Source organism: Dendrobium catenatum, unplaced genomic scaffold, assembly GCF_001605985.2.
Source record: "Dendrobium catenatum unplaced genomic scaffold, ASM160598v2 fragScaff_scaffold_716, whole genome shotgun sequence".
Taxonomy (NCBI): domain Eukaryota; kingdom Viridiplantae; phylum Streptophyta; class Magnoliopsida; order Asparagales; family Orchidaceae; genus Dendrobium; species Dendrobium catenatum.
The window spans coordinates 7,806,654-7,831,315 of record NW_021319178.1 but is presented as its reverse complement, the minus strand read 5'-3'; the positions used below and the strand labels follow the sequence as shown (position 1 = coordinate 7,831,315).

Genomic DNA, 24,662 nt, shown 5'->3' with positions numbered 1-24,662 from the left:
TCAATTAAGAACATTCCCGATGATTCGTGACCTACCAACAAATCTCCCTTTTTCTATGAATAATTGCACCTTCGTACTGAAAATCAACCTTACGGTTGGACAAATTTTTAATTTGTCAAGAAAACATCAATAGGGGTATAAACAAGTTGAGTCGAGCTCCCGTCATGGCTCGGCTCGTGGCGATGGATATGAGCTCGAGAGGTGTAAGGCCATCATTCTCTTCCGCTTCTGATTTCAATTTCAGATTCTGTGTCATCGGCTCCGCTTCCGCGCCCGCGGTTATGCCTTCCGCCTCTGCACCTTCATGATTTCACCTTCGGCACTCGAGTATGCTCGCAAGCTCATGAGTGGAGCCTCATAAAGCTCGAACTCAAGCTTGTTTAACATACGAGCTCGATCGTGCAACTCGATAAACTCGGCTTGTGAGCATATTACCGAGTCGAATTCGAGCCGGCTCAGCTCACTATTCATCCATGTAGACAATGGACCCAAAGCAGCAACTCCCTGCATGCATTTTTCTGAGTTAAACATATATTGATCCTTTTTCTGTTCGATGAAGGACACAGATTTGCATCTGCAACCCGCACCTAATAATTTCTCTAAATATCTGAAGAAAAATATCTGTTCGAACTTTATGGGAGAATAAAAAAGCATGCTTCGAGACCTCCCATCACCACTCTCTGTCAGTGTGGCTCCACCTCTTCTTATCACGAAGGCAGAAGCCCTCTTTGTTCTCTATGCAAGTTACTAATGCCAAGCTAGTTCGAACTTTGGAGAAGAAGAAGCCTCCATCATGTGATGTATGTTTGTTTGATCTCTCACATCATGAAAGTTGCCCATGTCCAAATGGTTGGCAGTATCATTCTGAATGGATTCACTTCTGCAACATTTTAAAGTCCAATCAATCACCTTTTAAGAACATCAAATAGTTCACCGTATGAAGTCCGAACTACTAGTTAGCTCGAACTTCATTCAGATTTTTTGGAGAAGTTATTCTGTGTGGAGGCCGGATGGAAAATGTTGTCTGGAGAGCAATCAGAATGCACACCACGTCAACAGTACCGATCCGCAGTACTGAGCATAGCGGTAACGTGGTGCATTTTGATTGGTATCCAGACAGCGTTCGACGTCCGCATAGAATAATTAAGCCATTTTTTGACAACTCTAAAACCCTAAACAAAAATAACAACATCAACATCAAATCTTTATCTCACTATCTTGCAGGTAGTAGAGCTTTGGATCAATGTGATTGGATGGATCTTAAAGAATGTTTTTATTCAGACGGTGGGGAGGAGACGAATGAGTTCGCTATGAGTGATCTTCTAATTGCAGACGATGTTTTTCTTACAAAGAATGATAAGTCTAGAAATCATATAGCCGAGAAGAAATGATTGTTCATTTTGGTCTTTGACTGGCTTTAGCTTTGTTGGTTATTTTGAAATTGCTTTCAGTGCAACAGAGAAATGGGTCCGGACAATGATGAAACAAATTTACCGCATGCACCTAGGATGACCTGGGCTTGGTGGGCAACCTTGGTGGAGGTTTCAATTTTTCTAGTTGTCGGTTTTTTGGATGCTTTCTTTTTCCCCTCCTTGGATGGCCCATGCTTAGCAACCAGGTGTTGAAATGAGTCCGTTTGGCTTACCTGTTATCACACTTTTAACCCTTTCGAGAATTGTATTCCTATGACTGTACTTTAGCTTTGTTGGTTATTTTGAAATTGCTTTCAGTGCAACAGAGAAATGGGTCCGGACAATGATGAAACAAATTTACTGCATGCACCTAGGATGACCTAGGCTTGGTGGGCAACCTTGGTGGAGGTTTCAATTTTGCTAGTTGTCAATTTTTTTGGATGCTTTCTTTTTTTCCTCCTTGAATGGCCCATGCCTAACAACCAGGTGGCGATATAAGTCCGATTGATTTACCCGTTATCACACTTCTAACCCTTTCGAGAATTGTATTCCTATGACTGTACTTTTTTCTTCACTAGCCTGTGCTTGTACTTTGACAGTGTGTTGTATCAGACATTTTTTTTCTAATAAAATTTGGTTTTGGTTAAAAAAAAAAAATCCAAATCTTTATCTCACTTTATCTCACGTAGGTCAGCTACATGAATTTTTTCCTCCATAGTGTCATATTAAGGAGAAATGATTCTCTGATTAAGTATGGCAAAATCTGTAACAACAAGATAGTTAAAACAATGGTCTCTACTATATACTTACCCGAAAATCTATCCATTCCATTCATCCAATTACAATTCAAACTGCTTTGGAAATCAAAAAACAACACCACAGTTCCATTCATCCAATTACAATTCAGGATCTACTACCTTACATATTGACAAGCCAATCTATTAATGAGGTGCAACTCTTCTTTGAATAAGATATTGCAGCTTATTAGATTTGTCAACATTAATATCAGAATTATTATTGTGAAAAGTCATGAAAAAAAAAAAAATACTGCTTTACATTTTCACTGCGTCCAACCTCCAGGAAAAGAGGTTAACCACAAATCAAAGAACAAAAGAAAGTGTAAATTAGTTGGCCAAAAAATTCGATTGTAAGAGGCCAACGAGAAATTACTCAGCTTGTCGGTGGGCAGCAAGATTATACTCTGTCCATTAATCGTGCTTCAGTTCCTTTATAAGTAAAATTGAAAGGAACTATACTGTTGGAGATTGTTCTGGCTAGAGAGATTTTTCCAATTCCTCTTCGAGTTCCATGATAATGTTCTTGTATTTGACATTATCAACCTACAAAACATAAAGAATTAGTATTGAATTTCATCATCCTGAAAGTTATAAATTATAATATAAAATAATAAAAATCATTAGACAAGAAATAAGAAAGACCTTCAACAATTTATTTTCGGTAGAAAGCAATTTGTCATGCTCTTCAAGCTTCTCCAAACTAATTTGTGTGGCCATTAATTCTTTGTGTCTTTGATTTATTTCTTCAAGCAACCTAAAATATCATGTACGCCTTAGTTCAGAGAGGCACAAAAGGTTATCAGTTAATCACAAGAGTTCTGTAATGCAGGATGTTTAAGTGTCCACCTTTGTCTCTCTTCAACAAATTCATCAACTTGCTTTTTCAGCTTTCCCCACTCCTCATCCTTTTAATGTAAAATACTTATCATAAGAATAGCATTTACTACTTATTGGGGGAACAAAGCCAGCGTACAAACCTTTTCCTCGACTACATTATCTGACGGAGATCTCTCATTCATCTTCTGCAGCAGCATTAAAAAATAAAACAGGCACCAATATGAGAATAATCCAAGTACAGATACAAAAGCCTAATTTGAATATAAAGGTGGTGATCTCACTGCATATTTCGACATATCCAACTTGATGCCCAGTAAATCTCGAAGAACATCATGGGTCATGCTCTCAGCTGCTGCTAAGCGTATATTCAACATAAAAATCTGGTAATAAACAAAAGCAACAAGAGCCTGAATCAGCACGCTCAAGGCAAGTAATAACAAATAAGGTTTCATTTGGGTCGACTTTCTTGTTGCTTCTTAAAGCAACTTTCTAGTACAAAAATTTTAATTTTTGAACTCAAAAGCTAATTTACGAAGCAACAAAAAAGCTGTCCCAACCGAAGCCTAAATCAGATGTAAATACATGCATGAGCATAATATTGCAAGCAAGCCTGCACTACCTGTTTTTGTCGGTTTGCAGCTAAAGCTTCAAGTTCTTCGATCTTGCTTCTCGCAACAATTAGCTCCTCATCCTTCTCGTTGTTGATTTGTTGTGCTAGTCCCAACCCTATACATTTAAAAGGAGAACCGGAGCCCCTAGATTTTCCTGAACCTTTTTCAGGCTTCGTTGATGTCAGACTTGCAGTGTTGGGGTTTACTAGCTCGCTTTTGACATGGAATGCCATGGCCTCAAGTTCCTTAAACTGCACATAGAAGAGTACTTATCAAAAACAAATAGTAGAAGACATGGTTGTTCATTGTGTGGTTATGGCAATTGGCAAATTACTGAAACACGCACCAAGAAGCAAATAAGTATGCATTCGTTTGAAAAAAAATAAAAGGGGACGGAGTACCTTCCGCTTGTATTCACTTGACTGTGCTTCTGCATGCAAGTTCAGTTCTGATATGATTGATTTGTAATGGACAATCTGAGCAGCCAGAAAAGTGTACGGTTCAATAAGGTATAGTTCCTCATATTTTATTAGCCAACTCTAAACCAAGAGCATATCAAGTTCTCAATTTTGGGAGCTCAATTATGCATGATTATGGCTATACAAGTTGCAGCTCAAAACTGAAAAAATGTAATTGAAGAAAAGTAAATTACAAGAGAATTAAATGAATGTGATTCTAGAGCTATATAGAAGAATGCGATTCTAGAGCTAAACAGAAAGAGAATTAAATGAAGAAAAGTAAATTACAATCACAGCCAAAGCCTTCAAAGATCTCCAATGACTAAAAAACTCTTAGGTAATAAATCATACTATGAGATTGATAGGCCACAAAGCCCTCTATAAGATAAAGTCAACTCAAATTTGTCTACTTTAACAGAGCCCTACATGGGGTCCTGGTTGAGCACCCATTGGGTACCCACGCTCTGCGCTGGCGAGCTTTGCCTACCCACGCCCACGACTTTAGGGATGTCAGTTTTGATATGATTGATTTGCAATGGACAATCTGAGCAACCAGAAAAGTGTAAGGTTCAATAAGGTATAGTTCCTCATATTTTATTAGCCAACTCTAAACCAAGAGCTTATCAAGTTCTCAATTTTGGGAGCTCAATTATGCATGTTTATGGCTATACAAGTTGCAGCTCAAAACTGAAAAAATGTAATTGAAGAAAAGTAAATTACAAGAGAATTAAATGAATGTGATTGTAGAGCTATATAGAAGAATGTGATTCTAGAGCTAAACAAAAAGATAATTAAATGAAGAAAAGTAAATTACAATCACAGCCAAAGCCTGCAAAGATCTCCAATGACTAAAAAAACTCTTAGGTAATAAATCATACTACGAGATTGATAGGCCACAAAGCCCTCTATAAGATAAAGTCAACTCAAATTTGTCTACTTAATAAAGCCCTACATGGGGTCCTGGTTGAGCACCCATTGGGTACCCATGCTCTGCGCTGGCGAGCTTTGCCCACCCCGCCCAACTATGATGACTTTAGGGATGTCATACCCACCCACACCAACCCAATTTCCATGCTTCTTGAATGTAGTCTGTCATTGATTAATGTCCTTGAGGTTTTTTGCCCTTTTCTCTGACTGCAAACTTTCAAGCCACATCAAAATTTATCGTGGTCGCGACGCGGTTCACTGCGTAGTAAGGATTACTGTAATATACTGCATGAATATGGTGATTAGTAATGTAAATCGGTTTGTCCCCTGATGTTGAGTACCCACCCACACCCACCCATAAGGCCATGGGCGTACCCATACCCACCCATGCCCATTGGGTATTGGTGGGTATAGGTACCAAATGCAGGGCTCTGCTACTTAATCAAACATCCACCCCAAGTCTAGGAAATAAATCATAGGCTGCATTTGATAGGGCACAAAATCCTCTATTAGGTAAAGTCAACTCAAACAAACATCCATCCCAATTCCATCCATCCTTATATGAAGCAACTCGTGGCTGCTGAGAAAAATCCTTCGCTCAAGTTAGATCGACAATATCCTCCAACTAAATACACTTAAGACCACGGCAACCCTGGACGACAAAACCATATGATCTTAATCAGATTCATCATCATTCCTCCCACAATCTGTTTTAATTATAGAATGGTAATTTTTAAATTCCAACAAAATCTGCAGCTAGTATATGTTGCACACTTTGAGATCACCAAATGCCTAACCTTAATCAAATGTTTTCTCTTTTTATCGAAAGAGATAATCAAAAGAGATATCCATAAGGGAAACATGGAACCAGATAATAAAGTACTAACACTTAGGGTTGGAAGTAAAACAAACAACAAACACACTCAAAAAATGTAAAAGCAGCGGAAATAAAAGAACACCAGGATTTAACATAGAAAAATAAAAAACCGGGAAAAACCAGAGAGCCACACCACACCAATAAATTTACTATGAAAATAAATAAAAAATAGTACAGATCTCTCTTATGTTTCTGTTAGACCGGCCCAGGATGGGCCGGTTGGACGGTCCAGCAGGGACCGGTCCGCGTCTACGCGAGACACATGCGAGAAGGCCGAACGGGTGGAAACGGCTCTGCCGTGAGCCGTGAAGTTTAGGAGGGAAATTTTGAACGTAAAAGGCTGTTTTAGGAAGTTTATGATTGTCCTTTATGATTAATTTTGTATAATTAGGAGTTTGGGGGGCAATTAGCTCATCATCTTGAATTTGAGTTTTCTCTTTGAGATCTAGGTTTTGTTTTGGGGCTCTTGGCTTCGCCGGAGACTTTGGAGAGTACGTTCTTCCTCTCGAATCGAAGAACAAATTGTATCTTTGCTATTTTCATCATCTACTAGTAAAATACCGGTGTTTTCTCCTAGTCTCCAGCAGTTTTCCTCGTTTTTTCTACTGTTTTGGGCTGATTTCCTGCTGTGGACAGCAGCTCGCCATGAGATTTGTTGCTAAAGTGATTAGGGAATACTTGAAATCAAGTATTTCCTATCAGTTTCACTCTCTCCTTACCTTCTCTCTTACACCATTCTTACACAAAAACAAACAAGGAGATATAATACATACCACCAAGGGATGCAGAAAGACTATCTAGCTGGCTTCACAATCCTGCGGTGCCAGTTTGAAGTGCCATGACACTTAACGCTCTATCTCCAATCTTCCTTACAGCGCTGCAACGTCAGATCTTGAGCGTTGCAACGCTCTGCTCTCTATCTTTTCTCCAAGCAAACTATGCAGTGCCAGGGCGCTCGGATACACAAAGCCGGGGCGCTCGGATACACAATGTAATAACCCGTATTTTGACTTTACCAATTTTTTTCTGGAGTCATTATAACTCCAAATCACAAACCGTCTTCGCCGTAGTATTTGATTGTAATATTTTACTTGCACGATTTTTTTTCATAATTTTTGGGCACTATCAAAAAATCCTTAAAGAATTTATGCATGTCAGTACAAGGATTTTGGGGCCGTCAGATGTCCGTTTTGCAAATCGATTTCACTGATATTTTTACATTAAAGCTTCATTTGGTTATCTGGTACTTTTTGTAAAAGTCAGTTTTAAAAATATTGGTTGAAAGAAAGAAAGTTTCTAACCGAGAAGCAAATATCAAAAAGCTTTTGACAACAGTCGAAAAATTAAGTTTCGTAAAAAAACATTTTCACAAAAGTGTCACATACAAACAACTACTAAAAAATAATTTTATCATTTCAAAATAGAAAAAAGTTTCATATAGCTCACCCTATGCAGTAGGATAAAGAATTGTTGTTATTGTTGTTGTTGGTGTAACTTCATACACAACTAAGATATCCTATTGTTTATTTACCATTTTCTTGATCATTCTTCTTTCATTAATAACTAAAGTATTTATATTTTATCTTAATTTTGTGTAACTTTAAGTTTCGATACCATGAAATCTTGGAAAATTAGGCTTGGCTAAGCGGGCTATTACTTTAGCAATATATCTTATGGTGTTATAAATTAAAACTTTGGTGGTAGTATTTCATGCTAGAATGGAGCCAAAAAAATATAATGAATTTGTTCTTTATAAATCTTTTATCTTTTATATTTTTAGTCATTTACTTTTTTTTTATCCTCATGTATTTGTCTTCTTAAATGTGAAGTTTATATTTTAAGATTATCTTTGCTGTGTTCTTATATTACTATATCCTTTATTTTTATTTTTTTAGGGGTGGGGCACGTCCCCCCCCCCTTGCCCCCCTCCCTCCGCCTATGGATAAGTGCATTAGTTTAAGGTGTATAACTGAATGCAAAGTTGGGTATGATGGATAGAATAAACTGCATAACTATATGAAATTTGATAAGTTTTGATTTGATTTAAGTTTTGATTTGATTTAAGTTTTGATTATACATATTAGATTTATCTTGATTTTATGTCCGAATCCTTAAGGAAAATGTTAGGGACGATATTTTCTTAAGGTGGGTAGATTGTAATAGCTCGTAGTTTAACTTTACCATTTTTTTTCTTGAGTCATTATAACTCCAAATCGCAAACCATCTTCATCGTAGTATTTTGATTGTTGTATTTTACATTCACAAATTTTTTCATAATTTTTGGGCACCGATAAAAATCCTTAAAAATTTGGTACATGTCAGTACATAGGGGTGTCAATTTCGGGTCACGGGTCGGGTTCGGGTCGAACCCGACTTGACCCGAACCTAACCGGGTCAACCCGAACCCGACCCGTTTATAGAAACGGGTCAGTATTTAGGACCCGAACCCGACCCGAGCCGGGTTCGGGTCAACCCGGATTGACCCGTCGACCCGTTTTCAAGTGCGCGAATTTAGCTCTGGGAGGACGTATCTCTACGTCAGGTGGGAGGACGCAATAAAAATTCCTCCTATAGAGTCCAATGTCTTCCAATCAAAGCACTCATGAAGAAGTAGACTAACACTAACAACTATTACTAAAGATGATGAATAGAACAATATGCCAGACTGCCGGGGGTCCAAGGGGGCGCTGCCCCTCTGCGGGGGTTTCCATGGGCAGCGCCCCCGAAACAAAATTTTATTGTAAAAGTAATTTTGAAGTTATGTTTATTTTTGAAGTTCGTAAGTTATTTGTATGGGAAGATACAGAGTGGTACCGAGCGTGTTTCTTAGCAGTACCTAGCAGTTCTGAGCGGTACCGAGCATGTACCTAGCAGTACCGAGCATATACTGAGTGGTACCGAGCATGTACTAAGCGGTATTGAGCATATATTTGAGGTGTACGCCTCAAAGGAAATTGCGTAATAACGCTAGTGAGGCGCGCCTCACTCCACCTAAGGCGTACGCTTCATAATGCCTGAGAATTGCGTAGGCTTTGAGGCTATTTTGAAGCAAATGGCACAAAGGCGCGCGCCTCAGATTGCGCAATTTTAAACTATGATTCGCCATAAAAAAAATTTGACCCGAAATACATCCTAATTCTTTTAGCAAGAGGCACGGTGAAAATTTTTCAGAGCCCACAAAGATACAAAAATACTATGTCACAAATATGACGACATGACAACTATAAAAAGTAGGATATGATTCACTGCAAACATGATATTAATTTTATAAATTTTTAATATAAAATATATAATTTCCAACATTTTCTACATGCATCACTTTACAAATTCATTGAAAATTAATTATCTCATTAAATAATTCATGATGAAGGTCTTTATGAAATTTACATCTTTCGAACTGTTTGTGACAAAAAAAAAATTTGTATAGTATCAAATGTAAAAAACACATTAGGAGCAAAGAAAGGCATTCTCTAAAAAAGTGCATATAATGTTATTTTATCAAACTACAATATACATGTCTCATGTACTATAATATATTATCTAATATTTCTAATTTAAAAAAGAGTATGTCATACTAAGATAAATTTTTCATATTTAAATGAAACATTTTCTTTAACAAAAATCACAATGCATAAAAAACACAAAAGTAATAACCAAATGGCAAAGATGTTAGAATAATCAAATAATTATTAATCAATTCTATTTTTGTTCTCACATTATCGAAGCTTACCAATAATACCTGAAAAGAAATGCTCATAGAAAAAACACAAAATTAATAACCTAGAGAAATACTATCTTAGGGTTATATGGGGTGTGTAGGCTAAAACTGGATGGCGAAGAGGATTCTAGGACACATTGATGACTTATATAGAGAAGAACACTCGCAGAAGCCTCTTTCAACATCCTCCGATTGCTCATAGATGGCGTTTGTCGCAATCAATAATGCTTGTAGAAGGTTCGTTCAACTTTCGATTGTCTTGAATGGAGAAGCAGAAAGATGGTGGAGAGGGCAACGTGAAGATAAGTTAGGAGATATTCCAAATACATTGATTAACTGGAAAAGACTTCGTGGAACTTTACAGACAATGGTTCGTACTTATGTCAGCAAGAAGGCAAATGCAAGATAAATTTATATGATTGGTTAAAGGAGACAAAATGGTGATGCAATACGAAGCGGAATTTACAACTCTATCTAGATATGCACCACAATTGATTGCAACAGAAGAAAAATGTTATAGATTTCTATTTGGTCTAAAAGTACAATTAGGCAATATTTAACATCTTTATGAATCGAGGATTATTCAGTACTGGTAGAAAGAGATAGAAGGGTAAATATTGACTTTCAAATCACTCAGAAGAGAAGAGATCAACATAAAAGGAAGGGCGTTAAAGAAGACATCCAAAGCAATCAAATTGAAGGATAAAATGAAAAGATAAAATACAATATATAATTTAGATGGTCATATTCTGAGATAAATTATAAATAGAATTAAATTATGTTTTGAAAAGATCATGCATATTGTTCATAATGCTTGGTGTTACTGTGATTTAGAAGTATGCTTTACTCATTGAGTTATACATGACATACTCTTTTTAATTGAAAAATATTTTCAGGTATAATTTAATATAACTAAAATGAGTAGAAGAGAAGAAAATATATATCGTAGGCACGACGTTCCAATAGAAAGATATTTATATATTTTTTGATATTTTAGTGGCTCTTACTGCATATTGGAAATGTTAGTTAGTAATTGAAAATATTAATCAACCGTTCGACCGTCTGTTCTCGCCTCGTTAATTCGAGCATCCGGGCCAGGTCATGACAAAGACAATTTTGATGTTGGATATATGTCGTTACGTCTTGGAGTTATATTTGTGTCAAACATAGACAAAAAAGGTATTTAAAAAGTGTATGTGCTTTATAGTTAGGATATGTGCAAAGAACGACTGTTAGACAAGTGGATAAATTAGTTCCACGAAATTATAAGAGAAAATAATATTTTAAGGTAATATGAATAAACGTTTATAATAATTAATGAAAAATAAATTTAACAGTACAAATAACACTCAATAAGAAAAAGTAAAAATAGCGATTCATAAAGCTGCTCACAAATAATTAGGATAAGGCTTACGATGATGATGAAATATAATAAAATTGGGCTTACGATGATAATGAAATATAATAAAATTGATGGGTATTAAAATTTTGAAAAAAGCATAAATAAATGTTCATCATGTAAAAGAAAATCAGCTACACAAATCTGATATATTCAGTTAAATCAATGCAAACAGCCTACAAATGCAAATGCTCACTAATTAAATCGAAAATGCTGTAACAAAAATTAAAGGTAAATACCTATTATTTATTGTTTTGGATAATTTTCGAATCATTAATGTTTTTCAAGATGTCAAAATATATGGGGCGTCAAACTTAACAACCACAATATAACCTCTGCTTCTCTTTTCTACAGCCACCTTTTGAAGTTGAACCTATGTTGAGCACCCTCAGCATAGTATTCAACTACTGAAATTATATAGATACCAAAGACCTCATCTAGAGTAATAGACTGGCTATCATAATGATGCAATTGAAGAAGGAAATGTAAATCAACATGAAATGCTAACATACGCAAGTGTTTGTTCCTACTAGCGTAGAAAATAATAGAAAAACACTGATATTAAATTTAAAAACATTGAATGTAATAGAGATTAATCGTTTAAAGCTTTTATTTACTCTATTTAATAATTTAGGAGTCATTCATACTTTTCATTATGTGTGCGCATATGAAGTCAAACTTAACAACCCAAACAAGACACAAACCTCTAAATCCTTATCCGCCACCTTCTTTTGAAGAAGTTGAATAATATGTTGAGCATCCTCTAGTTCAGTTAGTTTTTCCTTAAGATGCCTGCAAGGAAGAAAAATTCACCATAGCCAGCAGCTTTTAATACAAGAAATTCTGAGAAAAATGCCTGTGAATCTAACCTAGAAAGATCGAAATGTCCAGTCTCAGTTACATTCCAGACATTATTAGAACTTCTCACTGCCTCTTCTTCCATGTCCAATTCATTTCGTTGTAGTATTTGCCTTTCAGCTTCCTCTTTCACAATCTTTACCTGAAAATCATGGTAAACTCAAATGGAAATGCAGTTTTCCATAGAAAAACGCTGCAATACCAAAAAGAGCATACCAACCTACCTGCTCTTGCAAAGCATTAACTGTGCATTCAAGCTCTTCAACTGACCTCTCTAACAGTTTAACCTCTTCTTCTTTAGCCTGAGCATAAGTTTTTCTTTCCTCTGCAATCTGTATGAGATTGTGAAAGATAGCTAAATGAATAGACATATAAGACAGGCCATTGAAATGTCCATAGTTTTTAGGATTCGCACCTGCCGAGCTTCTCTAGCAACAGCTTCGTTCACTTCAGCAACGGATTCTGCCATCTCCAGCAGTTCTTTCAAGATAGAAACTTGAGATTCAAGCTGTTCTTTTGAATGAGTGATTACATTTATCTCATTCTGAAACTCCTGAAGAATATGACATTTTTTGCTAAGCAAAGTATTTAAATCAAGCAGCTCTTTTTGCAAAATCTCAGAAGAAATCATTTTATCCTCTAACTGTTCGTGGAGATTTCGATTGATAGCCTGCACCTCATGAAGACTCCTGGACGTATGCTCTACATGTAACTTCAGCTGCTCATTCTCCATTAATAGGTTCCTTTGTGGAGCTTCTGTTACAAGAGTCTCGTTTGTTTCAGCGATGGGATTTGCTATTTTCATCTTCTCTTTCAATGTGCAAGCCTCTGATTCAAACTCGTCTTTCTCATGTGCAATTCTGGATATGTCCTTCTGCAATTCCTCAACAAGATGATCTCTTTCCCCAAGCAAGATACTTACATCAAGCAACACCTTCTGTAACCTCTCTACAGCTATGGTTTTAACATGATCTGAATCTTTGCATATTACTACATATTTTCCATGAAGTTCATTGAGCGCAATTGACATCTCCATTAGTCTTAATTTCAGCTGCTCATTCTCCATAAACAGCTTCTCCAGCTGCTCAGCAGCAATAGCTTCATTTTCTTCAACAAGGTTCAACTTCTCATTCAAGGTAGACACATGAGATTCAAGGTTATCCTTTTCATATTTGATGCAATACATTTCTTCCTGCAAATCCTCAAGAAGATGCTTTTGCTGATCCAGCGAAATATTCATGTTAAACAGCTCCATCACCAATCTCTCAGTGACCTTAAATTTCTCATTAGATTCCATGTCAAGCTCATCTCTCAAGGTTTTATTGGTAACCTGAACCTCCTTTAGCAGTAATGACAACTCCTCAAGTCGTCCATTTGCCTCTTCATTTTCTTTGATAAGTTTCTCCTGAACTGCAGCTCTCAAAGCAATTTCTTTGTTTGCAGCAATCAACTCGTCCCTTAAAACATCAAGTTCATGACCAATATCATTTGATTTTTCCAGCATGGTCTCTTCCATGAACTGTAAATCCACAATTTTCTTTTCAAAAGAGTTTAGTTTGGCACTGAATTCCGAGGTTTCATTTTCTTTCTTGGTGATCCGAGTGAAACTGTTGTTGATATCTAATAATAGCTTGCCTTTAAGAACACTGCACATCTGAACTTCCTTGTTGGATTTAATATTTTGTTCTCTTAGATTAGTAACTAAAGAATTAGACTCCAACAGCCCATTTTGAAGGAAGCAGATCTCTCCATTCAATCCAGTTATTCTCTCTAACAAAACCCCCACATGGCAGAGATGTAAAACAGAAGCAGCACAATCTTTTCCTATGAAATCCAACCAAATCTCTTCTAAGCACATCCTTGACTCTATATGTTGGAGCATCCAAGACTTTAGCCCATCAAGGTCATGGTTAATCAAGGTGAAATTCTTAACAAAAGCATCTTTTAGACCCATGAAATGATCTTCCACTGCAAGAACTAAATCCATCGCTTCCATAATATTTGACTTGAAGTTCATCTGAATGCGCTCAAGGTTTTCATCCTTTTCATCAAGGGAGGCTTGGAGTTTATGCAACTTGCTAGCTAAATTACAATTCTCATGGCATAGAGAGATCTCAGTTTTCTTGAGCCTGTCAATCTCAAGGTTAGCAATCCTATTGGCTTCCATCAATGTATTCACCACAACATCAGCTTCTCGCATGGTTTCCTGACCCTCCTCAATCTTAATGAGAAGATTGGATATCTCATCTCTTTTGTGAGCAGAAACAGCCTTCACTTCACTAATCTCGAGCTCCAGGTCCTGCTATAAATTTATCAAGCTTAGAAATGAATGAAAACTGCATGGTAATTAGGCAGTTAACTATCAGATAACTGCATATCAATGGAGTGATCTCACACACTAGCTGAAATTTTAGCAGTATTGTGAAGGAAATACTTGATTTCAAGTATTTCCTATTCACTAAACTGCTGTTCACAGCAGGAAAAACAGCAAAACAGTGGAAAAACAGGGAAAATCTGAGAGAAAATTGGAGAAACGACTTGTATTTTACTAGTAGATGCAAGAAAAATAGCAAAGATACAAGGATTCTCTATTTGAGAGGAGGATCGTACTCTCCCAATCTCTAGAATTTGTTCTAGAGCCCTAGCCACCAAAGAAAAACAAGAGAACTCTAACAAAATTTCACATAACCCAAACCCTATCATTTTCTCCCTACTTAATGCATACAATTTAAAATTAATACAAGAGGACCTAATTCCCTTGTTTCCCCCTCTTTTGGCTCCAAGATTGAATTTGAAATTCAAGTGGACCCCACCCTTGTCTCCCCCTTGGCTTCCGCCGGCCTCCTCGTGTAAACGAACCGAGCCGGCCCAAGGGTTTGGGCCGGCTGGACCGGTCCATAGAGGACCGGTCTAACATATTGCTAGAAGAGAAGTAAAGCTATACATTAACATTAAAGCTTCAGCAAGTATTTCTTAGGGATTCTTTTTATGAGGCCGAAAAGTAGACAGACAGAAGGATGCATGACCCGAAATAAGATGACAGTTGTTGGATTCAAGTCATTGATATGGTCATTAAACTCATTAAGAAAAAAAAAATCCAATAAGTTATAAGCAATCTAGAACTGAACTAACAGCGCATTTACCTCCTTTTCTTTCCTCCAGATGCAATTAAATGCCATTGCATTCCCCTCAACTGTTCGTAGTTTCTCTTCCAATTGGAGCAACTCAAATTCAAACTCTTTTTCTTTGTTAAGAATCTCTGAATTCAACTGATGAACTTCAGCTGTCAAACCTTTGATGCTATCGTGGCTGAGTAACATGGACTTCTTAATCTCTTCTTTCTCATCAAACATTTCAACCATTTGAGACTGCACGTCCTTTAGGCTTTGAAGAGCTGATTCTATTTCCTTTCGTAAAATTTCAATGGTTTTCTCCCTTTCAAGTATATTTTTGCTGCCATGATTCTCAATCATATATTGTATTCTTTCAGCATTCTTTTGCACGCTGATGTTAGTATCTTGAATAGACTCAATGTTAATCTGCAACATTCAGTCACAATATCAATGAAAAAAATCTGAAGAACGCAATTCATGAGAATATATATCAAAGAAACCATCTATACACTGAATAAAAAGAAACACAAGATAAAAGCAGCGAGACAGGTTTGTTCAGCTTGTTAATAAAATAACACGCCTTGGCTAACCTGGTTCTCATAATTGAAGCCTGCATCATCAAGAGAGTGCTTCCCGAGGCTGTCTGCTTCAGTTGGATTGTTTTCTTTTTCGGCATATTCATGCATACAAGATTTCAGTGTACTCATTCGCATATGAAATTCTTTAAGCTTCATCTTCGCTTCTACAAGAACACAAGAAGTACCTGGCGTAATGATGTTTTCCTCCTCATTCTTCCAAATGGTATCTAAATACATATCATGTTGCACTTCTACAGAATTGTCCTGCTGATAATTTTGCCCTAGCTGTGCTCTCAGATCTTGATATCCTTTGCCTTCTTGTATGATAGCATCCTTTTGCAGAATTAACTTTTCTGATTCTATAAGCTTCAAGTTGGCCTCATCCAATGCTTGAAGATGAACCTTATTTTTCTCATATAATTTGTTTATAGTACTGAAAAAAATTGCAGCGCACATCTCAACTTTCCTAACCTTTTTTTCAGTTTCCTCAACTTTTTTTTCTAATTCAGATATTATAGACGTTTTCTCAGCTAATAGTGAAGTTAAATGGAGAATTCTACTTTCTTTGTCACAGTTCTCTTGCTGCTGTGCTTCAGTTATAGCCAGTGTTGCTCCTCTCAAGGACCTCAATTTTGACTCCATATCATGCTTTACATTGCATGCATCCTGCAAATTCTTCTGTAGTTCTTCAATTAAAGAATCTCTTTTAGAGATGCCCCTAAAAATTTTTCCAAATTGCTCACAGATCCAGCTTTTGTGAGAGCAAATATCAGAAATAGAAGCAGCCTCATAAGTAGCATAATCGAGTTGTGCATTCCCGTTCTCAAGTAGATCTGAAATTTCAAATGCTAGTTCCTCGCAATGTCCCATGATTGACCTCGCATTTTGCTCTTTCTCTTCAGCAAATTTAGCAAGCCTTGTATTTTCTAGCGTTAAACAGTAGATTTTATCATCTTGCTCTTTCCTATCATTTTCAAGATCCATTAAGCGTTGGTTGGCCAGCAACTCATTTTTGTTGCAGTCATCAACTAATTGATTAAGTGCGGCAAGCTCCTCTTGCAGGCACACAATAACTTCCGCAGTTTCAGCTTCAACCTGCCTACGGACTTCATCCATTTCTCTTTCATTAGATGTGTGAGAAGCTTGATCACTTTGGTACCTCTTGTTAAGGTTCCATGCTTTTTCAAGAGAAGCTTGCACTCTTTTCAGTTTCTCCTGCAAAGGAGAAGAACATTCACTTTCAGGGTAACATTTTTTCAAAGTTCCATGTGCAATAGATTTTCTATTCCCTACATCAATGCGCAAAGCAAGCTGGTTCCTCATTGTGGAGATCTGCTGCTCCTGTTTCTTCAAGGCATCCGTTTGTTGATTGTTATTCTCTCTCAGTTCCTCAAGTTCATTTATTGAAAGGATTTGTTGGGATTCAAGGGCTTCAATGACAGATCTTGCTTCCTTCAATTTGTCTATTGTTGCATCATCTCCCTTGCTAATCTGCAGGAGCTTTTCATTAGCTATGCCTAGCTCAGTCTCCGCAAGAACTGCTCTTTCTTCTGCCTCAATGCGAGATGATTTCTCTTCTGCAAACATCGTCTTTAGTAAGTCTATCTCCAGGTCCAGATACACAACTTGTTCAGCATGCTTTCTGTCACATGAACAAGGGGCTTCTGCGGGAAAAGCCAAACAAAGATCCTGAAAGAAGACGGGATAATAAAATTAGCAGCAACAAAAGGTGAATAATTTGTACACATTTTTGCTACAGACAGAATGCCCTATGAATTAAAGAGAGCACAACTTTAACGATGTTTGAGTCCCCTTTGCATACCATTTCTTGAGGTTCAAAATTGTTTGGATTAAGGGTTGAATCATCAATGTTCTTTAATACCATTTTGTAACTGTTTATCTCCCTGCATTACAAGAAAGACGAAAACAAATCAGTGTTAGGATATAAAGACAAGCTTGAAGGCAGCTGTATTCAATGGCATGAAATACCTGGTAAGTTTTGAATTAATTTCCAAGCATGACTTTAGGCTGCTCCTGCAGTCATCTAACTCAAGCGACACTCTCTTTAACTGAAATTTATATGAAATAGAAAGATCACTAGAAGTTGCCTTTGCTGACTGACAATCACACACTTAAATGTTTGCAAAGAGACAATGTTGGAATGTATGGCTGTTGTAACTGAAGGTTTAGGAACAAATATGCTGGTATATATTCAATTAGAGAAGTTAGGAAGGTTCTTTTAATACATTAATCATGGAATTTACAAATGTAGGAATTTTTTTATTGTTTTGATTAATTATCTGCTTCGTTCTTCTAGAAGAATCTATATATTATTGTGCATCAATTATCTGGAATCAATGAGAAATAAAATCATTATTTGTCCTTATTCCCTGTCAATCAAATCGATCAGTCCATATTCTTAAAGATATTATTCATGTATTAAATTTATCAGCAAATTTTGTTTAAATTTAAAAGCTCAGAGAAGATCTAAATTATTAAAGAAAATTTCATCCTTGTTTATTATTTTATAGGACTAAGATTTAGGGAGGAATATTGGACTTGCTAAGAAAAGGAACGAACTCTATTATCTTGAAATATTGAGTATTTCGAAGATAGTAATGAATAAATTTTCTTTTTTATTTGTCATCTCCTAAAGTAAATAGGTCATCTGGCTTTTACCATTTTCATCTTGGTCATCCACCTTATAGACATTTAAATAACATGTTTCCCTCTATGTTTAAAATATTTCGTAAATATTCATTGTGATATTTGTATACTTATCCTACATTTACTTAATCCAAATTAGGTAGATGATCATGCACCATTGAATGCAAAGTCCAATGAATGCTTCTTGACTTGTAGTTCCAAAACTATGGGTCACTTATCCTTTCTATGACACCAAAAGTCCAAAAAAACTTCCAAGTCCTTAGCCTCATAGCTATGAGTTCTATTCTGCTTCCCTTAGCTTCTCAAACTGTAGGAATTCCTCCTAACTTCGGTCTAAAAGACTATGTGTTCATCCATTTCTCTTTTGACTCAAAAAGTTAAAGAGAATTTCAATAACCATTAGCCCTAAAGCTATAGGTTTGATTATATTTCCCTTGGCTCCAAAGCTAAAAGGAAATTTATTTGCCCTTAACCTCAAAAGTTATAAGAGAGTTCATATCCAACAAATTCTCTTGTTGTCCCAAAATCAACTCATATTCCTATACCAAACATAGGAATATTAATCTTGTTTCCCCTTTATTCTCCTAAACCAAGTTAGGTGAATGAATCCTTTTCTTCGGACATCTAAAGGTTCAAAGAATTTTTTATTTGTATCTTCAAAGCTACAAATCTTCCCTCTCTCCTATGAGCTCCAAAAGCCCTAAAAGATCTCTAACCTTAGCCCAAGAGCTAATGGTTTCCTCTCCTTCTCCTCAAACCCCAAAGTTGTAGGAGATTTTCCTCTCTTCTTAGTTCCAAAGTTAAGGAGAAAGCTCCAATATTTCCCACAAAAGTCATATGTTGGATATCTTCTCTCTTGTTCCCTTTAGCCTCAAAGCTCCTCAAAGCTCAAGGAAACACCCATTTCCATATCCTCAAAGCTATAGGTCTCATCTCATTTCCTCCAACCTCTAAGTTGTAAAAAAAATTTATATCCCTAGCTCCAAAAGCAAAGGAGAATATACTAATATCTAGTCCAAAAGCTACATGTCGGACATCTTTCTCTTAGAAAATAAATACAAAAAAGAAAAAACAGGAAAGAAAAGCGTAGAAAATAAATGCAAAAAAGAAAAAGAAAATACAAACAAAATCTTTATAGTGGTTCGATCAATTTGACATATGTCCACACCCTGAAATCCTCCTCTTCGGGTATTGCACTAAATAATTAGTGACTCTCCTTTAGCCTCCTACAACTAGACGGAGAAGTTCCTATAAAATCTCTTTTACCTTCTTAGTGCGGCTGAGAATCAAAATCACTTTAACTCTCGTGGTGAGGCTGAGTAGCCCAAATCACTTTCACCCTCCTAGTGAGATAGAGTAGTCTGAATCACTTTCACCCTCTTGGTGAGGTGGATTGCCTCAAATCACTTTCAACTTCGCAAAGCGACAGAGTAACTAGCGGCCCTTTGACACCAAAGGGGTCTTTTTCCCAAAGCATTCCTCTAGACAAACCTTGACAAATTGAGGAACTCAGGTATAAATTGGTCGGAGCAACTATGTGAAACTCCCTCTCACACTCTCCTGAACCCACAAGGATCTTCTCCCTCTCTCACAACTTTACCCTCTCTCTCCTTTGCTCAAAGCCCTCTTCAACGCTTTCTCACAGAAGACTCAACCCTTAAACTGCCAAAGACTTCTACAATCTATTAAGAAAGCTTAAATAGTGGGATTCCAAAAATCCTAATAATTCAATTATGCAGATTTTGTTCGTACAATACGATAAAGAGATCGTACAATACGATTTGTTCAATTGTCCGACTGTTAGTATTATACGATAAATAGTATTACAATATGATCAATATAATTTCTTCGGTGATCATATTGGACAAATGAACAATTATACAATATGATTAGTTCAAATCAAACATCGAATCGTACAAGAACATAACATTATCTAGAGAGTCCTCGGATGATTCGTACATTATGATCAATAATCGTACAATACAATCTATAAATAATGCAGATCTGATTTGATTCCTTAATTACCTTATTTAAATCAGGTAATAATTCAAAAGATCATACAGTATGAACGACTTCATATAATATTAGTAATTTAAAATTCAATATTCAAAATTTTTGGTAAGTTAGATTCGATGGTTGGCAGGGTTTCTACTTATAGCTGATCGTCTTGTACAATGTGTTGGTCGTACAGTATGATTAGTTATAATTAAATTTATATTTTTTTCATTTAAATTAAATATTTTAATTAATTTATGATTGAACTGATCGTACAATACGTTGTGGATCGTATGGTACGATTAATAGAAAAATTAAAATATTTATTTTTCACTCCCCTTATGTGTACACGGTTGCTAAGTTAACATCTTTTACATAATTAACTCAAGAAATAATAAAATTACAGAATCCTTCAAACAATCATAACATATACAACCCAAGGTTTAAAATTGCGCAATTGGGTATTGAGACATTTTTCGTTTGTGAAGTGAGGCGTAAGCCTTAAGGCATTTTGAGACTCCTAAAAATCTAAAAATTGCATAAAGTCAAAATAAAAGTTAAAGTGATATTTTATATAATATCCAAATAATATGTTAAAAGATTATATATTAATTTTTTATTGAACTATGAAATAACAAATTTACATGCATATGTAAGAAAAAATTGTATAAGATGTGAATTCTTAAGTGATAAATTATATGAAATAGAATTGAAATTCAAATATTACAGGAACAAAAGAACAAAAAAATATATGAATTGCATAAAAGTATCATATAACATCAAATTCAGCTCTAATTTTTTTTTCTCAATTGTCTACTCATCTATATTTAATTTTTAAAAAAATCTGAAATAATTGGCAATAAATCAGAAATCATTTGTGTTATCATTACTAAGGTGATTTTATTTAAGTCACTATCACAACAAATTAGTATATTTTGTGCCTCATCATGTAGGGTTTAATACCTCCCAATCTATTTGTTCCTCATTTATTTCAGTCATTTTCATTTTTTCATAAATATTTGTCATCAACCTAAAGATAATACTCCAAAAATTTAAGAGATGGTGGCGACGTGCAGGCTTTCTAGTGATCCCCTGTGGCGACTATGAAGGTGGTGACTAAAGTGAAGGTGGTGGGCTGGAGGTCGACACAATGGAGAGGAAGTTGTTGCGACTTGGGGGTGTAAGAATGCATGAATTTTTTTAGGGCTTTTGTATAGGATTTAGGTAAGTTTTAAATTAAAAAAATATATAAATAGAGTGAGGTGTATGCCCCACATGCCATCAAGGCAAAGTGGCCTCAAGGTGGGCCTCATCCAAGATGAGGCGTAAGCTTCATAAAAAAAGCTTGAGGCGTAAGCCTCGAGACATTTTTTACTGGAATTGCAATGAGGCGGGCCTCAGGGCGAGCCTCATATTGCGCAATTTTAAACTATGATACAACCCATTTTAAGTTTTGTTTCTCTGACGATCTTATGTACGCTGAACAAGAAATGTTAATATTACACACACAAAAAAAATATGCAATATATAAAACAAGAAAAATTAAATAAAAATTCAATAATATTTGTAATCATTAAAACACAAGGACAAGCTCCCTAATTTTAACAAAAAAATGATGGTAAGCTTAAGCTTTAAAAGAGTTTTTTTTTATTTTCAAAATGATTGAAAGTTTAATAAAGCTTTGCACGCTTTTCAAATTAATAGAATTTTTAATTCAATTCACTTTTAGCCAGCACGGTATTCGCAAACTTGAAATATAAAAGTTCAATGTATTGATTGATGGACCTGCTAGTAGTATTTCAATTCCAAAAAAGGGCTTGAAATTTTAAAATAGTTACATATTCTTCAAATGAGGGGTAGCTCAAATTGTTGCTATGCTTGCACGATATTCTCATATCTTAAATTGAAGAGTGTTTATGCACTAATCAGAGCACATGTGAGTATTTCAATTCGAAAAAAAGGTACACAAATTTTAAAATAATTATAGAATATGTCTAATAGTTGCACTTCCTTCGAAATGAGGATATTTTAATTTAACTTAGTTTTAATCCCAGGAATAAAGTTCAGAAGCTTTGAGATATTGGTCAAAGTACACATAGATGAGTTTGAACTTTAAAAATATCAAAACTTTATAGAGGGTCCCACATATTTTAAAGTGACAGAATTTAATTAACTTCATCTTTTACTCGTGTAACTATCATTGATCTCAAATTTGAGAGTTTGATGCATTAGTCAGAGCACATGCGGGTAAATTGACTTCAATGGTTCGATATGCTACGCACACCTTTTGATGCATTAGTATGATGTAATTGTATATTTCACGGTATACTTACAAATTGCATTTGCACACTCACGATCTTTAGTACACTTTCATAGCCACTGATATACTCGCACGTTCTTCTATGCAATTCTATAATGCATTTGAACATTTTTAACATATTTACATTGTACACTTAGGGGACGTATAAATTAGATTGCTTTTTACGACCTTATACGCATTGTCAAAATGAACTTGCAACCCATGATGTTCAACAATGCACTATTTTATCACATTTAGAAATCATTCACGCAACTATAACTATTTAAGATATGCAAAGATCTAATGTGGCAAGGTTGTTCCTGCAAATGTATTGTCATTAGAGCATGCTTGCAACTTTTCATTTAGAGTTTATTCTTACTCGCAATTTATCCGCTTGTGCCTGTGTTGTGAATTTGATTGCAAGGCTACGAGGTTATATTTGTTATTATATTTTCAAAATAGGGCAATTCATCTATATATATCTAGCTTTTTAAATTCACTCAAATTGTCTCATTGGCATCATTCTTCCATCTATAAATTACTTTCTTGAATTATTTATTTATTTTCATTACAAGTTGAGAGTTTCAAGTTTCAACAATGGCATGGAAGTTTAATGCTCGTAAGAAAGCTTTTAAATTCATCAAGAGTCTCATGTAAATTAAATTTGCATTTAATTATTGTTATGTAATTTTCATTTTATCATTATTTTACAACTTGTGCATGTTCATTTGTTCATTTTTTGGGTGTCAAAATGGGTCAACGGGTCATGTTCGGGTCCAATCCGAATTTGGTTAATATGAACCAACCCCATTTAATAAACAGGTTAAAAATGCAAACCCAAACTTGACCAGATAACTAGTTTTGATTTTGGCCTAATTAATAAAAAAATAAGACAAATAATACCAACAAATTAGGTAGGTACGATTGTTTTATTTTTAAATGGGTCATTTTGGGTAAACCCACACCCGAGTCCTTCAATAAATGGGTCGGAATTTTTGTCTCGAACCCAACCCATTTATCAAACGGGTCAACCCGAACCCAAATTTTTTGGGTTGAGTCATTTTATCTATCATACAACCTATACAATCCAACATTTTTTTATTTGTTCTTTTGAAATTTTATGCAAGGTTCACTTGAATTTTGACAATCTCTCAACATCTTCCCCATGCAGGAAGCATCTTCAGGAGTGTTAAGCATTATCACCACATCAAGAAAGACATATAGTTGATGTCATTATATATCACGTTAATAAAAGTGTGCATGAGTTTTCACTTATTGTTTAGAACTTGTAATGTTCCTCCTTCGTATGAAGAAAAAAATATGCATAGGAATGCAAAATTGAATTTTTTAGCCATGTTAAGAAATATGAGTACAATATTTATCTGTCATGTCACAAAAGTCGCCTAAGAGTTTCTCTTATAACACTAAAAAAATGCATATTTTAAAATTTTTTAATGTTGTTACACTATACCTTCGTGCACAAGACAACGACAACAATGAGACTAGGAAAGCACATTCTCCCATTTGCTTTTATTCCGCTTCTCTAACTCATTAGATTCAAAGCTTCTTGGAATTGCATCAATTGATTCTAAATCAAGTTGTTTCATTTTAATGGATTCCATGTAAAAGCCTGAACCAAGGTAAACGAAGCCACTTAGTGCCTATTCAATTATCTAATTAAGTTAATTAGCATGAATCTAATTAAGAAGAATAGATAATTTATGTGACAATATATATTTTTTGAAAGGATAAAATTATATTTTTATATTAAAGTTAAAATATATTAGAAAATAATCAAATTAAATTAAAAGATTAACTGCAAATAAATTAAGAGTGTATATTTTAGAGATTTCGATTAAATTATTAATTTTGAAATGAATGGATTAAAGAAATATATTATCAAAATGAGTATTTAATTAGTTAAAATGAGGAATTATTAAATATAAAAAGTTTATAATAAATTATAATTTATCCTTCAATAGTTCAATGAGAATACAAGGAGAATAAATTTTATTCCTAAATTAAGAAACTAAATATGATAACTATTTAGGTATATTTAACAAATAAGTAGAAAGAGAATGAAATAATTTATGTAGTATGAAATAATAATAATAAT

The 24,662-nt window shown here is 35.2% G+C and overlaps 1 protein-coding gene across 1 annotated transcript in view; it reads right to left on the bottom strand.

The window, feature by feature from the left end:
- Positions 1-2,299: 2,299 nt before the first annotated feature.
- The window catches only part of LOC110100523 (kinesin-like protein KIN-12F), a 36,892-nt gene continuing 14,529 nt past the window's right edge, over positions 2,300-24,662 (bottom strand). The window contains exons 18-34 of the mRNA XM_028695952.1: positions 17,575-17,654; positions 17,408-17,489; positions 15,598-17,274; positions 15,038-15,433; positions 12,310-14,196; positions 12,119-12,226; positions 11,906-12,036; positions 11,741-11,828; positions 4,526-4,659; positions 4,310-4,364; positions 4,059-4,196; positions 3,666-3,908; positions 3,328-3,426; positions 3,187-3,231; positions 3,056-3,114; positions 2,852-2,963; positions 2,300-2,752 (exon numbers count right to left, since the gene is read on the bottom strand). Coding sequence (XP_028551785.1) covers positions 2,687-2,752; positions 2,852-2,963; positions 3,056-3,114; positions 3,187-3,231; positions 3,328-3,426; positions 3,666-3,908; positions 4,059-4,196; positions 4,310-4,364; positions 4,526-4,659; positions 11,741-11,828; positions 11,906-12,036; positions 12,119-12,226; positions 12,310-14,196; positions 15,038-15,433; positions 15,598-17,274; positions 17,408-17,489; positions 17,575-17,654 — 5,400 coding nt within the window. The 3' untranslated portion in view covers positions 2,300-2,686. The remainder of the gene's footprint in view (positions 2,753-2,851; positions 2,964-3,055; positions 3,115-3,186; positions 3,232-3,327; positions 3,427-3,665; positions 3,909-4,058; positions 4,197-4,309; positions 4,365-4,525; positions 4,660-11,740; positions 11,829-11,905; positions 12,037-12,118; positions 12,227-12,309; positions 14,197-15,037; positions 15,434-15,597; positions 17,275-17,407; positions 17,490-17,574; positions 17,655-24,662) is intronic.